General features: G+C 37.8%; 2 protein-coding genes across 4 annotated transcripts; both read right to left on the bottom strand.

Moving 5' to 3' along the window:
* Nucleotides 1–2727: 2727 nt before the first annotated feature.
* On the bottom strand, nucleotides 2728–11010 carry LOC110930443. Of its 3 annotated transcripts, none has more exons than XR_002587833.2 (9): nucleotides 10735–11010; nucleotides 7408–9861; nucleotides 7221–7324; nucleotides 6880–6949; nucleotides 5596–6306; nucleotides 5314–5523; nucleotides 5076–5199; nucleotides 4729–4932; nucleotides 2728–3234 (listed from the first exon to the last, which is right to left on the bottom strand). XR_002587833.2 is itself a non-coding variant. In XM_022173745.2 (9 exons), exons 1-9 carry the CDS (start codon nucleotides 10888–10890, stop codon nucleotides 3091–3093), a joined length of 4170 nt encoding a protein of 1389 aa, XP_022029437.1. In that variant the 5' UTR covers nucleotides 10891–11008; the 3' UTR covers nucleotides 2728–3090. The 3 variants fall into 3 exon arrangements, 2 of the variants coding, with proteins under 2 accessions (XP_022029437.1, XP_035843569.1); XM_022173745.2 differs by having other exon boundaries at nucleotides 5314–5516; nucleotides 10735–11008; XM_035987676.1 differs by having other exon boundaries at nucleotides 5314–5516; nucleotides 7408–9779; nucleotides 10735–10913.
* A 2080-nt stretch (nucleotides 11011–13090) lies between these two features.
* LOC110930444 (serine/threonine-protein phosphatase PP1) lies at nucleotides 13091–16405 on the bottom strand. Its single transcript, XM_022173746.2, has 4 exons — nucleotides 15893–16405; nucleotides 14249–14808; nucleotides 13545–13757; nucleotides 13091–13446 (listed from the first exon to the last, which is right to left on the bottom strand). Exons 1-4 carry the CDS (start codon nucleotides 16068–16070, stop codon nucleotides 13432–13434), a joined length of 966 nt encoding a protein of 321 aa, XP_022029438.1. The 5' UTR covers nucleotides 16071–16405; the 3' UTR covers nucleotides 13091–13431.
* Between the last annotated feature and the right edge of the window lie 2581 nt (nucleotides 16406–18986).

Genomic DNA, 18986 nt, shown 5'->3' with positions numbered 1-18986 from the left:
ATTGTTTCCCCGGTCATTTCGATATTTCCCATTATTGCCAGATAATTTCTATTTTTAACTACCCCAGATCTAGTAAAAACCGACGGATCCCATATAGTCAGGAGACCCCCCGATCTACCCGACGACTCTACAGCTTCAAATTCTAGAATCGATCTACCCCAAAATCGATTAACCATAAACTTAATGTTACCTGGCATTTTTGTTTCCTGAATAGCTACGAAGTGTGCTCCGTGAGTTGTCTTCAAACCCCTCACCCAATCCACCTTTCTGGAGTCTCGAACTCCCCTTAAGTTTACTGACAGATAATTCATGATGATACGTTTTGACCGCCTTCTTCCCTAATTACCTTTTCCATTTGTTCCTTTGCTTCAAATAGTCCGAATCCCAATTTCGTTCCTAACCGTATCGTCTCCAGCAACTCATTCTCCAAACCTGTGACTTCCTCCTCATCTCGGTTAGCAAACTCTTTAGCACCAGACGATGCTTGACTATTATTATTATGAACCCTGGATTCGTTTGGCTCAACCTGTGTTTCTTGGTTTTTTTCTCCCAAATTTTCGGTTCCAGTGCCCTGATCCCCGCTGCTTTGGCTTGTGTTGTGATTAATATCCTGTACGTTTGACATATTATCCCTAGCAGGACTGTTTAGGTCTAACCCATTGGGTAATTGAAACCTTTGGGCCCAATCCTCTTCCCCTACTTTTTCTTGAGAACTTGGGCTTCTCATGTGCCTTGGTCTTTTTCTTGATTTGGACTGGCCCATATTATCACTGCACCCCATGTGAAAAGGATTCCCAATTTTTTGAGCTCCAACATTTCTGGTCCCACTTCCATTAATGTCTGCCGTCACCCTAGGGGCAACCAACTCAGCCTCCATGTCATTTGATTCCTTATGCAGACCATTTGTATTCCCATGCAAACTCCCATTTACTGGCTTTTCAACTGTCGCCACCTCCTGCCTATTCGTCTTCCCCGGTTGAAATTCCGGCGGAACCTGAACTTCTGGCCTAATCTCTCCGTCTTCCATATCATTATTTTCCCCGGCCACCGATTCATCTGATCCTTCCGAATCTGAACAATTCGACTGACCATCTGATGTGAGATCTTCCAAAACTTGATTCATAGAAATCATAGGTACCTCAGAGACCCAGACATGGAATGTCCGGTCCTCCCAAAACACTTGGACAGACTCGTCAATGCGTCTCCCAACCTCCGTTATGATGCCGCATACTGACTCGTGGTTCATCGGAGTGTCCCAAGAAAAATCTGAATTGATCACAAGTCTCCCAAACATACCTGCTATCGTATTGTAAAACTTTTCATCCCTAAGTTGTAACGGGACGTCTGTAATCTTGACCCATGTCAACTTACCATATTCAACCTCCTGTCCTTCCCATAAAACAGCCGATGTAAAAAGCTGTCTCCATAAATCTTCTTTATCCCTTATGAATTGCATGGCGTCCCTCTTTTCTTTGAAGATGATTAGAAATTTTAAGCCTCCGATATAACTAACCGCATTTTCTTTGTAACCTCCATCATCCAACACACTCCTCATTCTTTTAATTACATCCATGCTTAAAGCCTCCGCTATTACTGATCTCATTATGCAATGGCTGGGATATAATGCAGACTTACCCTTGTATTCCAATCTTTTTCCGGTATGAGTTGCATCCTGTTTTACGTTAGGCCTAATCGACGATCCTGCCAACGATTCTTTGAATGATACTCCTTTCCTTACGTAAGCCTGACCAGGGAATTTACCCGGTTCGGGCTGAGTTTTATGAGATGCCGGAACGTAATTTTTCGTATGAGCTTGCTGGTTAAACCGCTTATTGCCCTTCCCAAATTTTGCCGGAAAAACCTTCAACCTTGCTTCGTAAATGGTTATCGTATTCATGCCCTCCAGCACCCTCTCCATGTTCTCCACCCCTTGAAGTCTAACGAAGCCAAAAAAATTGCCTCTGGTATCTCTCTTCTTTGCGACATACGCGTCCTTCACTACCCCATGAGGTTGGAAAGCCTTCCATAACAGAGACTTAGAGATTTCCCCCGGAAGATTACCCACATAAAACGTCGTTACATTATACTCCTGTCCGCCATTATTGTAAAAACTTCCCATCTTCCAGAAAAACTCCGGTGACCTTACGAATACACTCCCCTAACTCCTCCGACACAAACAAACGAAACAATGGCGACTTGACCCTAAGAGTGTTAATGGGATTCGAATCGGTCTAGCTAAACTATACTCAGATAGCCGCGACCAATATCAGACCTACTAAGCCCCAAAGAAATCAAGAACCACTGTGGGAAAGGAGGGTAGAGGAGGGTACGATCCAGATGTTGAGAAGAAAAAGAAAAAGAAAAAAGACGGCCGAGTGGGGGAGACGCAAGGTCGAGATAGGATACAAGGTACAAAACCGCTACTTCCGGGAGGAGAGCGGGACCACGTACGCTATTTCAACGGCAAACTCCGGCGACACTCCGGCGACGCTTACTCTTTTCTTGAAGTGGCAACAACCTCTAACTTCTCATAATATCACATTTTGACCAATTATTTTGTTAAATTTTTTGTGCTTGGTCTAATGGGTTTGGCCCATCTTAAGTTGGTACATTATGGTTTATTGACTTTGTTCATGAGAAGCTTTGCCCTTTGAAACAAAAATTAAGTAAAACACATTTTATAATAACAAGACTTAAAACCTTCTAGTTCCTTGTACCTAAGCCAAATGATTGCATACCACATTTAAGATTTAACACTAACTACTCTTGCTTTCTAATTTTTACATATAACAACATTAGCTCAAACTGTTCTCAACATCTCATAATTCCAAAAATCACGGAGGGCATATCTGTAATTCCAAAATATAATAGAAACTATAAGCAACAAAACTAAACTGTGCAATCAAAGAATCAATTTGTGTTCTTTATAAGCACTAACGATTGTGGCGAAATGCCAGCAGTTCCCTTAGCACATCGACATGGAGGCAGAGGCTAGTTTTGGCTGTAACATATCTTCCGTGTTGATCGTTTGCCAAGTTTAGAGATGGAATATTGACCAAAAGCAGACTCGAGTCGAGGGAAATTGTCCGATTATAATTGGAATGTTCCCAACTCCTGCCCATGCCTTTTGAGTAACACTTTCCTTCCACCATCCCATTCTAGCCTGTATGAGAGATCAAGGTTATGAAGCAACGCTTTCAATCTGTCTATTTCGCTCAAATCCCGGGAATTATCCTGTCAAATAAAAGAATCATACATATGAGTACTCTCTATTCATCCCAAAAATTGCCCAATCAGCTATGCAGTTAATATCAGTGTCAAATATCGGTACCGATATTATCAGTGATATTGACCGATATTTGACCGATATAACCGATATATCACCGATATTTGACCGATATAACCGATATATCACTGATATTTGACCGATATAACCGATATATCACTGATATATCACTGAATTATTGGTGTTAAGTTGCTATATATATAAATTCTGCATTATATTAAAATTATCGATATCCCACCGATATCTCACCGAGATAACCTATATTTCAAATATTGGTCCTTGACCGATATCCGATATTTTACCGCATTAACTGCATAGCCAATCAGTATTAAGATATGTAGCAGGTTAAAACGGGTAACTCCTGGCACAAATCAAGATATGTCAAATGGGATTGGGTCTAACACCAAACACTTTTTTCTATTGTTTTATTATTAAATTATGTGTTACATATGATTACAAAACTATATTATTACACAAACAATCTAAAACGTTTTTTAAAAGCGATCTAGAAGGTTTTGGGCATTTGAACGGTTTCCTTTTATTACATGAACATGAATACAGAACTATTTTTTTCAGACAACTTTAAACCTACTCGACCCATAGTTATCAAAGGCGCGAAGCGCACTCTAGGCGCATAGGCACTGATTAGGGCCTAGGCGATAGGCGCAAATAAAGCGTGCGCCCGAGAAAAAAAAAAGCGATAAGGTAGTAGATAATTCAAAAAATAAAAAACAGCTATTTATAATTTATATATGTATTTATAATGTTAATTTTATACCTTTTATGTATAAATTAAAAAGTTTAAGGACCAAATGTAAACTACTGAAAGTACAGGGGGTTAAATGTTTAAATACACAAACAAGTTTTACACTTTTTAAGTAAAAAAATACAAGTTTTAGGGACTGAATATAAACTAGGGAAAGATAGAGGGGTTAAATGTTTAAATACCTAAACTTATTTAAAACCCTAAAAGCCTAACACACTCATGAACGCAGCCGCTCTCTTCTTCTTCCCCCTTCTTCCTGGTTTCCAGCTGAAAGCAGCACCGTCGCCGGAATTAAATACGCATGGGATGAAATAAGCTGCGCTATTATTACCTAGGAACTATAAGCGCAGTAAATGCGAGTCGCCCAGAAAAAGCGCCTAGGCGCCAAAAGCGCTCGCTTTTGATAACTATGACTCGACCAATTTGTGTTTCTTCTTATTAATTAAAATATTTTAGCTTAACCCACTTGACCTGTTAAGAGACTAAAAGAGCTAGAAAAGATAACCCAAATCAATCCATTTGTTCCATAAAAGGTGACAAACTCGAACGTTTTGAGTTCAGCAGATTTCTATTTCATTTTTAAGTCTGGGTCGGACCTCAAAAGGAAGTTTTTTAAAGGTGCTAAGCATGCGATGCACCTTAAATTACAAAAATACCCTAGTCAGCAACAAATTACCTGTGAAAAATGCTTCCCGTTACCCATTACGCTTGCCATAACACTAGACCTTGTGGAAGTAGGAGAGAATCCCTCCCATGGAGGAACGAAAATCAATTTAGTACACTGAACAGGAACAAGATTCCTACTAAGCTTTTCCCACCACACGGATCCTAATGACCACCATCTGATCATTAAACCGTGCTCAGAGAATGCTATCAAACCCTGTTAATCAAAAAAAAAAAAAAAAATACAGTTCAGAAAATGTAACTTTTCACAAAACATTATGCAAGATCATGTATAGCACATGTAATACAGTTCACAAAACATTATATAGTTGCTTGTGAAATAAGTAACAGAAAAAGTACCTCTCCGTCAGGTGAAAAACTCAAGACCGAAATTGCAGTATTTACAGTCGTTTCAGAAACTCCGCCAAGCAAAGTTGGAAGTCCCGGAGGTCCACTAGCATCCAAGATCTTTATCTTTGTCATACTATATTAAAAATAAAATACAGTTCATCCATACAATGAAAATGAAGATATGCATATGTATAATTACTTGTAAATGTAATGCAGTCATTCGGTCTTATTTTGTCATTTGTCAAACCTTTGCATTTCATATACACGGATGATGGATTTGTTAATATGTCCAATTGCATCCCCAACAGCCAATCGGGTAGAAGAATCATTTAAGGCTACCATGGGGAAAACACGCACGAGTTCCTTTAACGTCGCCATTGAATTTTGTAAGCAAATTCTACGCATGGCCAAGTTGCCAGGATCCATTGTCTGTAAAACAAAATTCACCACCTGCAACCTGGCTAATTGTTAAAATTACTATACCTGAATTTAGAAAACACAAATACGGATAACGAGATGATTTACAAACCTTATCAAGGTAAGGAGCCAAATTTCTAGGAGAACCACGGGTTACTCTGATGAGAGTCATGAGTGACACAATGTGAACTGGTGAATCAGAAGCAGTTGACCATATTTGTCTTTCAATCACGTTTAAAAACGATGGAACGTCTGCCATTGCTAAACTAGGTAAAAGAATTACAACCAGAGATTCTCGTATCTCAACAGATGTAACGGAGTTATGTTCGATTTGAAAGAATATATCTGAAATTAATTGAGGTATTTCAGAACTTATTATTGCGCTCCATGTGCTTTCCATACCTTCTGCGAGAATCTCAGCTGCAGTGGAACTATATTTTTCATTCATGGCCATAACTAACTTTAATAACGGATGTACGCATAGGATCGCAAGAGTTGACTTTACAAGACTCGGATACCAAACAGCCAAAGCGGCACCGACAACAATATGAGAAGTCATTGCATCTTGACTTGTTCCCCAAACGCAAGATATCCAATCTTGACGTTCAAATGATTCTAACCATGCTACCATTTCAGAATCATCCTTTTCATATTTCAAATCTTCTGGAAGTTTCTCCTCCAATTCTGAATTTAACGATAGATTATTATTATTATTGTCTGCACGTAGGGGACGAGGAATGGCTCTTGAAGCAGCACAGTGGAACAGTGAACGTGCAGCCATTCGGACCTGTTCATTCTGGTCTTGCCAAAAGCTGATTAAAAGCTGTATTCAAATAAATATATTAGAAATAATGCATCGTAACTAAATATTGGAAAATGTATCATACTATCATGAATTTCACCCAAAGTCATGTGTAAAACATTATACATATTACGATTAGCAAAGTTTGTGAATAATTTTTGTGTTTTGACCCTTTTTTTTTCTTTTTTGTCTTTTATTCCTTTATTTTTCTTTTTTATCTTTTGGTTCTTTTTGTTTTTTATACTTTTACCCCTCATATTTCAGTATTGATACTTATAACCCCTTAACTTTCTAAAGACTTTGTAATCGAGTTTTACGTGTTTATTTTTATGTACGTGTGGGTATAAATTCAAGTTGATTTACGTTTCAACGTATTTTTTTCTGGAAATAAGTCGGGTCAAGTATAATATGTTTGTGTGCTTATTTTTTATATATGTTTTCGTGCTTATTTTTATATACGTTTTCGTGCTTAGTTTTATGTACGTTTTCAGTTGGTGTACGTTTTAACGTAAAAATTTTACGGAACGCCACGGAAACGTACAGGGCAATTTACTAGTTACCTACATTTACGACTACAGGAAATCAAGAAGTTACCTGGAGCAAAGGTGGCTTAATGTCTGGAAATTTCTCTGCAAACTTGCGAGTGTAAAAAGCTGCTAAAGCACTGCAAAACAAGAAAAAAAATCCTTGAATCATATAAAACTATCAATATTCACAGTTCACACTCCTAATAACTTTGGTGGCAAGAGTACAATTGAATACGGGTTTGTTTTCCTACTCTGTTTTGGTATGCATTTTTGATTTACTTTCCGAAATTACAGGTAACCCCTCACGTCTTGCCAAATTGCACAAACCACCACCGAGTCTTATAAATGATATTAAGATCCTAGAAAAATTATTTCTTCGTATTTCTCTATTACAAAATATTGTGTTACCTGCTTGCTGCAGAGCATGAATGAGACAAGCTAACCATGTGTTGGGCAAAGGACACCATAGTTAATGATCTAATAGCACAGAACTCAGACGATGATCTCCATAGCTGAAACATTAGTATTAATATATTAAACTTGAATAATGAAGATGTTAAAGTAACATGTTATTGTAAAGAAAGAAATATGGCACCTCGAGTGTTGCACTTGGACCAGGAAAAGTCAACGTGAGAGACCCTCTGTCTCCAAGCAAACCGGAAGCTACAAAGAAATTCTTAGGTTTCTTAAGCTTCATCTCAGAGGTCAACAGTTTGTCCAGCTCATGATCAACATTCCACAAGTGCAAAACAGACAAACTGAACCGAAATAAACATCCTTCTAATGATTGAGCCCAATCAGTGTATTCTGTAGCATCTGGTGAGGTTTCTTGTAACCCATCTCCACCATCAGCATTCAACGAGTACGGTCCGGGCCCTTCAGCAACCCGTTCTTTGAAAAGGTTGCTCATTCGGTCTAACCCGTTTCTCGAGGTCTGAACCTCATTTGTATCATTTGGACTTTCGAAAGAGTCAACTCTAGGTGACATCAATAATGTCATATCAAAAGTGAGTGTTGCTATTCCAGGAAACGGGCAAGAACATGTAATTGGATGTGCGTTGTGCGAGAAATCTTGAGCGTTTGGATGAGATTGTGAAACTCCTGTATCGTCAGTTATTGGCATAATCAAAGAAGAAACAGATGTGTTTCGCTCATTTGAACTTAGAGAAACATTATTCTTATTCCCGCTTGTACAGAAATGGTCAAACATCGACTGAGCAGCACTACCACGAAGAACACGCTCACGGGCACCTGATTTTATATCCCAAATGTACAACACATCAGATGAATCAGATGTTGCTGAATGATTCAGAGAGAAACACGCAAGATAACCTCGTGTACTATCCCATACGACTTTTGAAGGTATAAACGGGTGGCCCGGAAACATTCTCTCGACCCGTAGAGTGTCAAGTGAAGCTAAAGCGACACACGAATCATCTCCAACAGATAAAAAGCAATCACTCCATGGATAATCAGTGTGGACCGGGGGTAGGATGAGCTGGCGAACAGGTTGTACATGATGGTGCATCACAGATACAAGATTACCGGAATTAAGATCCCATATACGTATTGTGCAATCCTTACTTCCTGATATTAAATATATGTTGGAGTTAAATCCTGTGGATGTACGAACCATCTGGTGTGCAGCCAGACATAGGATAGCATCCGTGTGGCCCGAAAGATACTGCTTCCGTGCACATGAATCTGCCTCTTGATCTTCCATTCTTTCAGAGAACATATTGAACCGTAAAACTTGAATTTCTCCACTATCATATCCGTAAACTATTGCATACGGTGAAGAGTCGTTTTCGGAAATAACCATTGAAGAAGTGACCACAGATTCCCTCCTGAAAAGACCATTTTGTCCTTCACTTGTATCCACAAACCACTCATCAAAATAGCTTCCTTTTCCAACCAATTTGCATTCTTGATGACACTTTTCATCATTATTACTCAATTCCCATATTGTCACCAACGGTTTCCAATGGCTTGGTTCTCCAGTGTTTACAGAAACCGATTCAATACGGACAATATTTTGATTTATTAGAACAAAAGAAAATGATAGTTCAACATTACGATGAAGTGAAACAGCAGGGACCGAGCATAGACTGGTGTGTTTAAATGTTTTTCCCGAATATGATACAGTATACATAATTAAATAACCTTTGATGTTCCACACAGCAAATGTTTCTTCAAATATGTTAATGCTTTCATCACCACTTGGCGTCGTCCTACGGTAATCACTTCCAAGAAACATGCACCCTGCCACATCATCATCCAAGAGTGAAATCTCTCCAATCTTAGCACTACCGTCCACCAGCTTAAATACGCAATGGCTCTTGTACAGAATGACTAAAACCTGCCCGGAAGCAGCAAACGAAATCGGAACTTCTCCTTCGCTTGAATCTTGAATCCAATCTGATGCTTCCAGGTGGCAAGAGTTCTTTTGCGAGTCATCTAACATATCTTCGTTTCGATTGGTATCTTTTAACAGTGATACACATTGAAAATTACCAAATGAGTCAGCTATTAGCACTGATTCCTTCTCCATATCACCAACAGGTGTCACTATAGACATAAACTTGAAAGGCCCGATAGATAAAGTACCACGAAACACGGTTTGCACTATGGTCAAGGTATATGAATCAATAACTACAACTGTGCATTTTGAATGTTTGTTGGACTGTGGTTCACCGTGTTCAACAGAATCAAGTGACTGATGGTCTAACAAATTAACTGAATCAATGAACCGACATGCGACACATACGTATCTTTTATTTTCGGGCAATGACTGAACCATGTATGGACTCCCGACCCAAGCTGGCATTTTCCTTCTTCGGCTGCAATGTCCGGTGTCTCTGCCCCAAACGCATAATACACCATCTGTACATGCGCTTATTAGAGAACCGCAGTTAGCTGAACAAGAGTTCGGTGCCACATTACTTGAGTCGCTCGTCTTTTCATCTCCTAGAGTTGATGCAGGGAAACAGATACCCAAGTCAGAAATCGGTGCAGTATGACCACATAAGATAGCAACTGGTCTTATATCCTGACAATAGAGATATTCATCAACATGATTGATTGATTTCCAACTGAAAACAATTTCAAGGAAGCCACAACTTGGATTTTCCCCAATGTGTAAATATGGATCACTAACTTATTACAATGGCCACTGTGAAAACCTAACAACGATCACAATTATTTCAATAGATAATGTAATCTCGATCTTCTGACATTGAACTCATGGAGCATGCAGATAGTTACAACAATATGCAAACAAAACCTAACTAAAGAAATACTGCACTGAATTGTAAAAAAATACTGCACTAAAGAAAACCTAACTGAAGAAATAATGCACTAAACAAAACCTAACTGAAGATATACGGCACCTATCTGAAAAAATGCTGCACTATACAAAACCTAATTGGTAAAATACTGCACTAAACAAACACTAATTGAGGAAATGCTGCACTAAACAAAACCTAATTGAGGAAATACTGAACTAAACAAAATCTGAAGAAATACTGCACTAAACAAAGCCTAACTGTATAAATAATGCACTAAATAAAATCTAACTGAAGATAAACTGCACCTAACTGAAGAAATACTGCACTAAACAAAGCCTAATTGAAGATATACAGCAGTATACAAAACCTAATTGAAGATATACAGCACTAAACAAAACCAAAATGAAGAAATCTGCACCTAACTTAAGATATAATGCACTAAACAAAACCTAACTGAACAAATACTGCACCTAACTGAAGAAACACTGAACTAAACGAAACCTAATTGAGGAAATACAGCACTAAACAAGATCTAATTGAGGAAGTACTGCACTAAACAAAACCTAATTGAAATTAATGTTCAATTGCAACACTTGCGTATGTATATGAGTTGAGAAATTGAAGTTTGAACTTACGTGATCGGAGTTAGTGGAGGATAGATTCCACCAGAAGATGGTGCCATCGGATCCGCCGGTGTACAGAGTGGCAGGGCGGTCAAGTATGGCGGTGGCGGTAACTTTGTGAACCGGTGGTGATTCTGACCATATGCAAGCAACAGATCGACACTTCATCGGAGAATAACTTCTTCAGGCGTACAGTTAACGGATCACACAGAATGTTGATCAATAGATATCGGGGCACCGGATTTCTGATTTCGCATTCGATTAAGGGGGTGTTTGGGCTAGCTTTTATTTTTTTTGGCTTGGCTTATGCTTATTTTCTTTTATTTAATAAACTATTTTTAAATATTTGGATTAGCTTATATTATATTAAAGTAGTTTATGCTTATTTTCTTTCATTTGATAAACTATTTTTAAATGTTTGGATTAGCTTATATTCTACAAGTTGATAATTAATAATTAATCTTTAGTTATTTGTTAAGTTATTTTGTATTTTGGGAAGGGGTATAATATCATTGTGTGTAATGAGTAAAAAACCATCTTCTTCAAATAAGCTTATTCAAATAAGCTAAAAAACCATATTCCCGTAAGCTTCTTAAAATTAGCTTATGGGCATGTTTGGGTAAGCTTTTTGAAACAACTTATTGACTTATTGGCTTTTTGAAAAGTCATAAGCTCTAAAATGATGTTTGGCAAAGAGGGTGTATGTGAGGGGGAAAAGCCAATAAGTCAATAAGTCATAAAATCCTGACTTTTCCAAGAAGCCAATAAGTCAATAAGTTGTTTCAATAAGCTTACCCAAACATGCCCTATATAAGCTAATAAGCATAAGCTTAAAAAGCTAAACCAAACACCCATTAGTGCTTATTTTGTAAAAATAAGCTAAAAAAGCTATAAGCTTAAATAAAAAAGCTAGGCCAAACACCCCCTAAGAAAATATATAAAAAGCCAGAAAATAAAAGTGAAGATGTCCATGAAAATAAAACACAAAAACGTATTATTTGACATGACTCGTTTTTAAAAGAATACGTTGAAACATAAATCAACTTAAATTTATATTGATACGTACAAAAACGTAAAAACTTAGACTAACTAAAAACGTCCAAAAAGATAAGCATAAAAACGTAATATATTTGACATCACTCATGAAACGTAAATTAACTTGAATCATACCGTCTAATGAAAGCGTGTTATATTTGACTCGGCTTATTTCCAAACAAAATGTAGACCAATCGAAAATGTCCATAAAGATAAGCATGAAAATGTATTGTATTTGACATGACTCGTTTCCGAGAAAAAATTATTTCGAAATGTAAAAAAAAAATTGAATTTATATCAATACATATATAAAAATAAGTTTGGAAATTCTCGAGGGGGTCAAAATGACATTTTACAAAGTTAAGGAGGTGTAAACGTCAATGTTGAAAGTTGAGGGAAGAGATTCACATAAAGACAAAAATAAATAAACTTTGATTGTAGCTAACATGTTGTTTTTAAATAATAATAATAATAATAATAATAATAATAATAATAATAATAATAATAATAATAATAATAATAATAATAGGCACCTTTGACAAGAACTTATTCAAAATAGATATTGAGTTTTGCGTTTACCAAAGTAATCGTTAAAACTTAAAAGCGAAGGCGGAGCCGGCTGGTGCTTTTGCCAAAAGCGGAGGCTGAGCCAACAAAATTCACCAAAAGAGCGGGCTCAGACGGCACTCTTCACCAAATGTATGGTGAAAATGTAGACTAAATCCTAGTCGTTTCAGCCAGCGAAGCTGATATGGCAGTTTCTGATTTGAGGAAATGAAAGGTGATTACTTTGGTTAAGCCTAAATCTCCGTATCCATTTTAGCACGAGGGGGGTGTCACACCAACTAAAGGAAGAATGAACGTGACATGCAAGGATATACTGAAGGGTTGCAGGTTGTGGGGTGGCGTCGCGGATGCCGGATAATACTTCATATGGGTCAAAAAGAATTTAAAACACTTTCCCTCATCACATTTGGACAAGAGAAACAAGATATGTTCCAAGCCTAATATGCATGTTTAGAATCATGCTATGTATAGACGTAAAAAAGTTTGATATTATTCGTAAAACTCAAAAGTACTATTCGTAAACTTGATATTATTCGTAAAACCCAAACCACTATCCTCTTATTTACTTTAATTTATCTTCGTTTAAAGAAAAAGAAATTGATTACTTGAAAAATGGAAAGGAGGACCATGGTTTAATCCATGCAAACCATGGTGGATTAGGGAGGGGGGGATATAGCCTTCCATTCATGTTCCTAACCCCCCCCCCCCCTCCCTAAGTATCTGTCACGAGCTTTTGTAAATCAGATGTTGGTCTAACCACCATACGTAACCACATTGAAGGGACTCTAGATGGTGCATATCCACCGGCAATTAGAATTACAATTTGTCCCATAAATTTTACTAAAGAAAACTGGCTTAAAAAGATGATCACATTGAAAAGGCACCAAAAGGGATGTCCTTAAACAACAGTTCAAGAATCAGATGTAACTTGTCGTTTTACATAACAAAAACCTTGGATGCAAATGCAGATATAGCAGGTAACTCGAGCTTCAGCGGTTGTACCTTTGCAATAACAGCATCGTCCCTAAAACCCTTTTCTGCCAACGATCTTGAGTTTAGCAGAAGAAGATAATACACAAAGCGTATGATCTTTAAAAAACATAACAATCATCTCTTTCCTCCCTGAAATTAAACATGATCAAGGATATGCATCAGATCGTCACTCAACAGAAATCAATCAACAATATATAATGATTGCCTGAAGCCCTAGAAGTAGTTACCTTGTGAGGTGGAGTTCCGGGTCTCAACATATTGTTGCCAAAGTCAAACCTTCCTTTCTTTTCAGAAGCCTTGAGAATTTGAAATGAACAGGTCAACGTATCATCCACGCTCATCATTGCACCGGCATTATCAAACTCACCACAGTAATTTGGTGCAGAAAATATAGTTACAAGCTGGCGGTTTGCAAAGAACTCATACCCATCTTCCACAACCTTCAAAGCATCAAAAGAATGAGTAAAGACCATTAACTTCATGTAATCAGAAGGACCAATTGCTACGTTAAGAACACAAATCATATTTGCTAATAAAACCATACTATAAAAAATAAAAGAGTAAAATGCCATTTTCGTCCCTGAGGTTTGGCCGGTTTTTCGACTTTTGTCCAAAGGTTTGTGTTTTCGCGTCTGGATCCAAAAGGTTTGAAAACTTGCCATTTTCAACCGGCTCGTTAACTCTATCCATGTTTCTTCGTTAAGTCAGGGGTATTTTCGTTTTTTTGTTAACTTAAAAAGCAATTCGGACTTTTTCACTTCATATACAAGTATTGAAAAGACTGAATTAACGAAAATACCCCTGACTTAACGAAGAAAAATGAATTAACGAGCCGGATGAAAATGGCAAAATTTCAAAACAAACCTTTGGACGAAAGTCGCAGAACTGGCCAAACCTCGGGGACAAAACTGGCCAAAATAAAAACATGTACCTGGTGAGCTCGGCAGATAAGATCAAGATCATGTTTCTCAAGAAACTCGGAAACCTTATCAGCTCCAAACGTATAGGAAACGCCCCTGTCATTCTCTCCCCATCCTTCTGTATCTCTATCAGGGTCAGCCCATAATAGATCACAAAGAAGACCCTGATCCGGGACGTCAATGGGTCGGGCTATATTTCGGATCTGGTCCAAGTTCTTCAAGTCAGGGGACAATCCTCCATGCATGCAAAGAATCTTATCATCGATAAGAGCAGAAACGGGCAGGCAGTTGAAACAATCGGTGAATGTTTTCCAAAGACGGACGTTAAACCTTCTTTTGCATTCATCGTAGAACCCGTATATGCGATTGATGGATGCACATTCGTGGTTTCCCCTGAGAAGAAAGAAGTTTTCTTTGTATTTTATCTTGTATGCAAGCAGAAGGCATATTGTTTCTATGCTCTGTTTACCACGGTCAACGTAGTCTCCTAAAAATAGGTAGTTTGACTCTGGAGGGTGTCCACCGTACTCAAACAAACGTAAGAGGTCAGAATACTGTCCGTGAATGTCACCTGACAAAAATTGAAAATCATGAAAAATGACTAGTATGTCTCATAGAAGCCACTGGACTGGTAGGGAGTAGCATCAAACTAAAGCACCAGTATCAACAGCATAAATATGATAATAAGAAAAAGATGGAATAATAGATGTTAATTGAACAGAATGAATCGAGAACTGTTGAATGTATAGTAACTACAGATCATGATTCATGGTGTGCCTTACCAACAAGAACATAATAAATCTTAACATCTTCACGCGACTCATGTACCACTTTCATCCTAGATTTAACTTTTAATCTCAATAAAACTTCTTTGAAGTTACTAGTGATTATTTGAATTTTCTGAAACAAGGGCCAGAATTAGGTCATCAAACTGGATTCATATACAAAAGATAATAATTCTCCACCATCACTCCTTTTGTCTGATAAACATGTGAAATTAGTAATTAAGAGCACAAGAAAGACTGCAATAACTAAATCGGCAATACTTTTGTTCAAAGCAGAAACAAACATATTCTTTTTTATTAAGTATACTTATAACCACAACTTCATACAATAACACATCAAAATAATGGACAATACTAAGGTATTTCGATTCTCACGCATGATGCGTCTGATTGGCAATATAATCAACTGTCATTTCCAGACTGATGCTGATTAATTTCAGTTTTAAAATCTAGCAAGTTTCTACTGGTTATAAAGAACCCTCCTCATATAGCACAGTAGTGTAGGGATCAATCTACGTTTCGATATTTCAAAACACAAGTCGTAATCCAAGTAAACCTCTACCCACATATGCTAATGCCACAATGTTTTCTTCCTTGTGACCACATATCAGGCCAAATATCATGAGGCAAGATACACTGTATCAGTAAATAAATATATGTAAACAAACACCCCCTCTGAATAAATAATAAAATGCACAAATATGTCTTCAAAAAATCTTACAAAATATCATACAACATCAACCATACATACCAGTTTTTCCTATCAAATTCAAACTCATACAATCAAACAAAATATAATAGCAAACAAAGAACAATAAGTACATAAGTATAACTGATAAAATCTGTATTCAGGTGAAGTAATTTCGTTACCGCATATCTTAATCGGAGCTTCAAGCTCCAGCAAATTAGGCTGACCGAGAAAAACCTCCTTAGCAGCAGTACAAAGCTGGCGAATCTCCGGCTCCGTGATCTGCGCCTGCTTCGGCACGCGTCCACTCTTAGCATCGATAAGCTTTCTGATTATCTCGTCAAGTATCACCTCCTCCATTAACCACTTCTTCTCCTATAAATCCGTTTTTTGTTACAAATTCGAAACCCTAGCTCTGTTACTTATCTGTGCTTGTATATATAAGGTATTAATTAATTCATTGATTGAGCGTGTGTTCGTAAAACGGTGCGTATCTGTTTTTATTTTCTGGTGATGGTGTGGTTGGGGGAGGTGCGTGAGTGTATCTATGGCAGATTACGGCGGTTGTGCGACGGAGTGCAGTGGAGTGAAATGGGGCTGGTTGTATAAGTAGACTAGAGAGACCTAGTAATAGAAAAAAAAAAAGTGAGGAAAAAACCCTATCTAGAAACGAGTTGTGTGAGTCATGGTGTGCTACCATCATACTTTCAAAATCAGCTTTTTAATATGCTTTAAATATCAATTTATCATAAGGTTGTAAATGAATCGAACGTTCAGCGAATAGTTCAGAAAGTTTCAGCGTTGCTCCCGCCGTCATTCACCTTTAACCTCCATCGCTTTGTGCACTTTACTGAAACAATACATAAATACTTCTATGGCTGCACTTTAGTGAAATAGTGCATAGAGACTCGCATTTGTGTATTGTGTCAATTCAGATTCGTTTCATTAAGTCACTGATAATTTCAACCTAAACTTAGTATTAACGGGCAAATAATTCCAGCCAAACTCACTGTTAATAGGGTTACTCTTGGGCTAAAGAGATTGTAACCACTAAAGATTTTACACTATAAATACAAGGGATGTTTGGCTTGTTCAAAACACAAGAAATATATGTTTCAACAACAAAACCCTAGAGAATTCCTGTTTTCTCTACTATTCGTGCTTTTGTTTTAGGTATAGTTTCAGGTGTTCGGTTTGTTCCAGTAGTGCATTCTACTTAGGCTGTTGTATACTGGAATAGCGGTGTGCACGATTCGTTTCGCTTTTTGGGTAAAACCAAAACCGTAACCGAAAGTTCGGTTATCAGTTTTTGAAAAACGTTCGGTTTCGGTTTTTTTGTTTCGGTTATTTCGGTTTTAGCAACGGTTCGGTTTTTTGGTTTTTGAAACAAATTACGTAAGATTCAAAAAATTAAAAATATAATTCAAAGCTTAAAAATCTTTCTTAAATGCTTACATTTAAGTTAATATATTAACTCTTTTTAATTAATATCGTTCACATAAACCTAACCTTCTAATCTAGTTTAATGTTTCCTTAAAATTTTTGTTGAAACATTTTCTCTTATAATACTTCGAAAACCATTTATTTTTTATGTTAAATTTTGTTATTTCTTGTAAACAATGGATAATTTGTTTCATAACTTAAACAAGAATTTTCATAACTTCATTGTTTATCTTATCAAACCTGTATAACTCTATTACGAATGCATGTTCCACTTTGCGGTATTCACAAAAACAGATTGGCAAATCTTCATTCGCAATACCCACACAAACTGACTAACACATGCAAACATTGTAATATAGTTTTATGAAAGTTCACACATCGCCATACACCTTACTGGGCGCAGGCACTAAAGTACTTTCCTATTTCGCGCCTTTAAAACGGCCTACACTTAACGCTATTTATTTGCAAACTAACAAGCACAATAAATAACTCTGTCTTGCGATCTTGCGCCTTACATTGGCCAAATCAAAAGACCAAGTTAAACATTTCCTTTGCCCTATGGGCAGGAAGATATGTTAACTTCTACTCATTAAAGCCTCGGCAGTGGCGTACACTATGCTACATTATTATTTACATGCGCCTTTTTATGGCCTAAATAATAAAGGAGTTCGATTCACTCGCGCTTACACAAAGCAGACAATAAATACATTTAACTTAAATGCTTTAAAGCCAAAAAAGTCATATATTCATCACACTTACGCACCGGCTGGATATACAGAGCCGCCCAATGGGCTTCCAACCCTAGGCACAGGCCTAGGGCCACCCAAAATGAAAGGCCTCTAAATTTTTTGATGGTTCATTCTATACTAGGCTCATTTTTTTTATTTTATGCTAAACAGAAATAAGAAGCCCAAACAAATAAAGGAGGAGGGTTTTGTTACTAAATATGTTGAAAATGATAATTTTGCAAAAGGGCCACCACTTCGTAGTTCGATTAGGGCCTCCGAAGACGTAGGAACGGCTCTGTGGATATACAGGGGGCAACTTGTCATATTTACAAAAAACAAAAATTATGCAAGGAAAAAAAAGTAGACAAGGCACGCAGACCCAACTTAGTCTTAGTCTTCGTCTTCGTTTTCCCCTTCAGCACCTTCCTTAGGCTCGAACAAGCCTCGTAGACGGTCGATATAGTCGCCCACTGCTAGGCATTCTTTAACCTGAACAAGTACGGGGACCACCAAAGCATCATAGGCATCGGTTGCGGCTTTCAGCTCGGCTTCAGTGTCGACCGCGCGCAGGGGAGATTGCTCATCAGTAAACTTCTTATCAGAAACGACATTCACATGAGTTAGACATTCAGCGTAGTCGGCCTAATACCCCGCATCCCGCGCTCGTGCCACCACATCCACAACCGCAACAGCGGTTTCTTGTGCGTCCAATATTGCATTTGCAGTCTGCACAAATAACTATAATGGTATTTCAGTATAAGGGCAAGAACATTAAAGCAAGATGGCAAAGTACTTATATGAATGGCACCGAAATCCCGCATTCAGGCGCGATCAACATTAAGATTGGTGTTCATCATTGTCACGTCATCTAGCTGGGCAACTGCCTGTCCACGCTCTTCCTCGACCTTCGTTGCCCGCGTTTCGGCCTCCACCAAGCGCCGGTTTACATCTGCCAAAGCCACCTCCTGGGCCTGCAGGTTCTTACGTGCGCTTTCCTGATTCATGAACAAGATTCAATATAAGAAGGCATTTTTCATAAGTGATTAAGTACCAAAACACGAAGTATTGGTGCGCGCAAGGTTGGCTTCCTCCAGAGCCTTGACCG

This window comes from Helianthus annuus, chromosome 3 (assembly GCF_002127325.2).
Source record: "Helianthus annuus cultivar XRQ/B chromosome 3, HanXRQr2.0-SUNRISE, whole genome shotgun sequence".
Taxonomy (NCBI): domain Eukaryota; kingdom Viridiplantae; phylum Streptophyta; class Magnoliopsida; order Asterales; family Asteraceae; genus Helianthus; species Helianthus annuus.
This window is presented reverse-complemented; position numbering and strand designations above follow the sequence as displayed.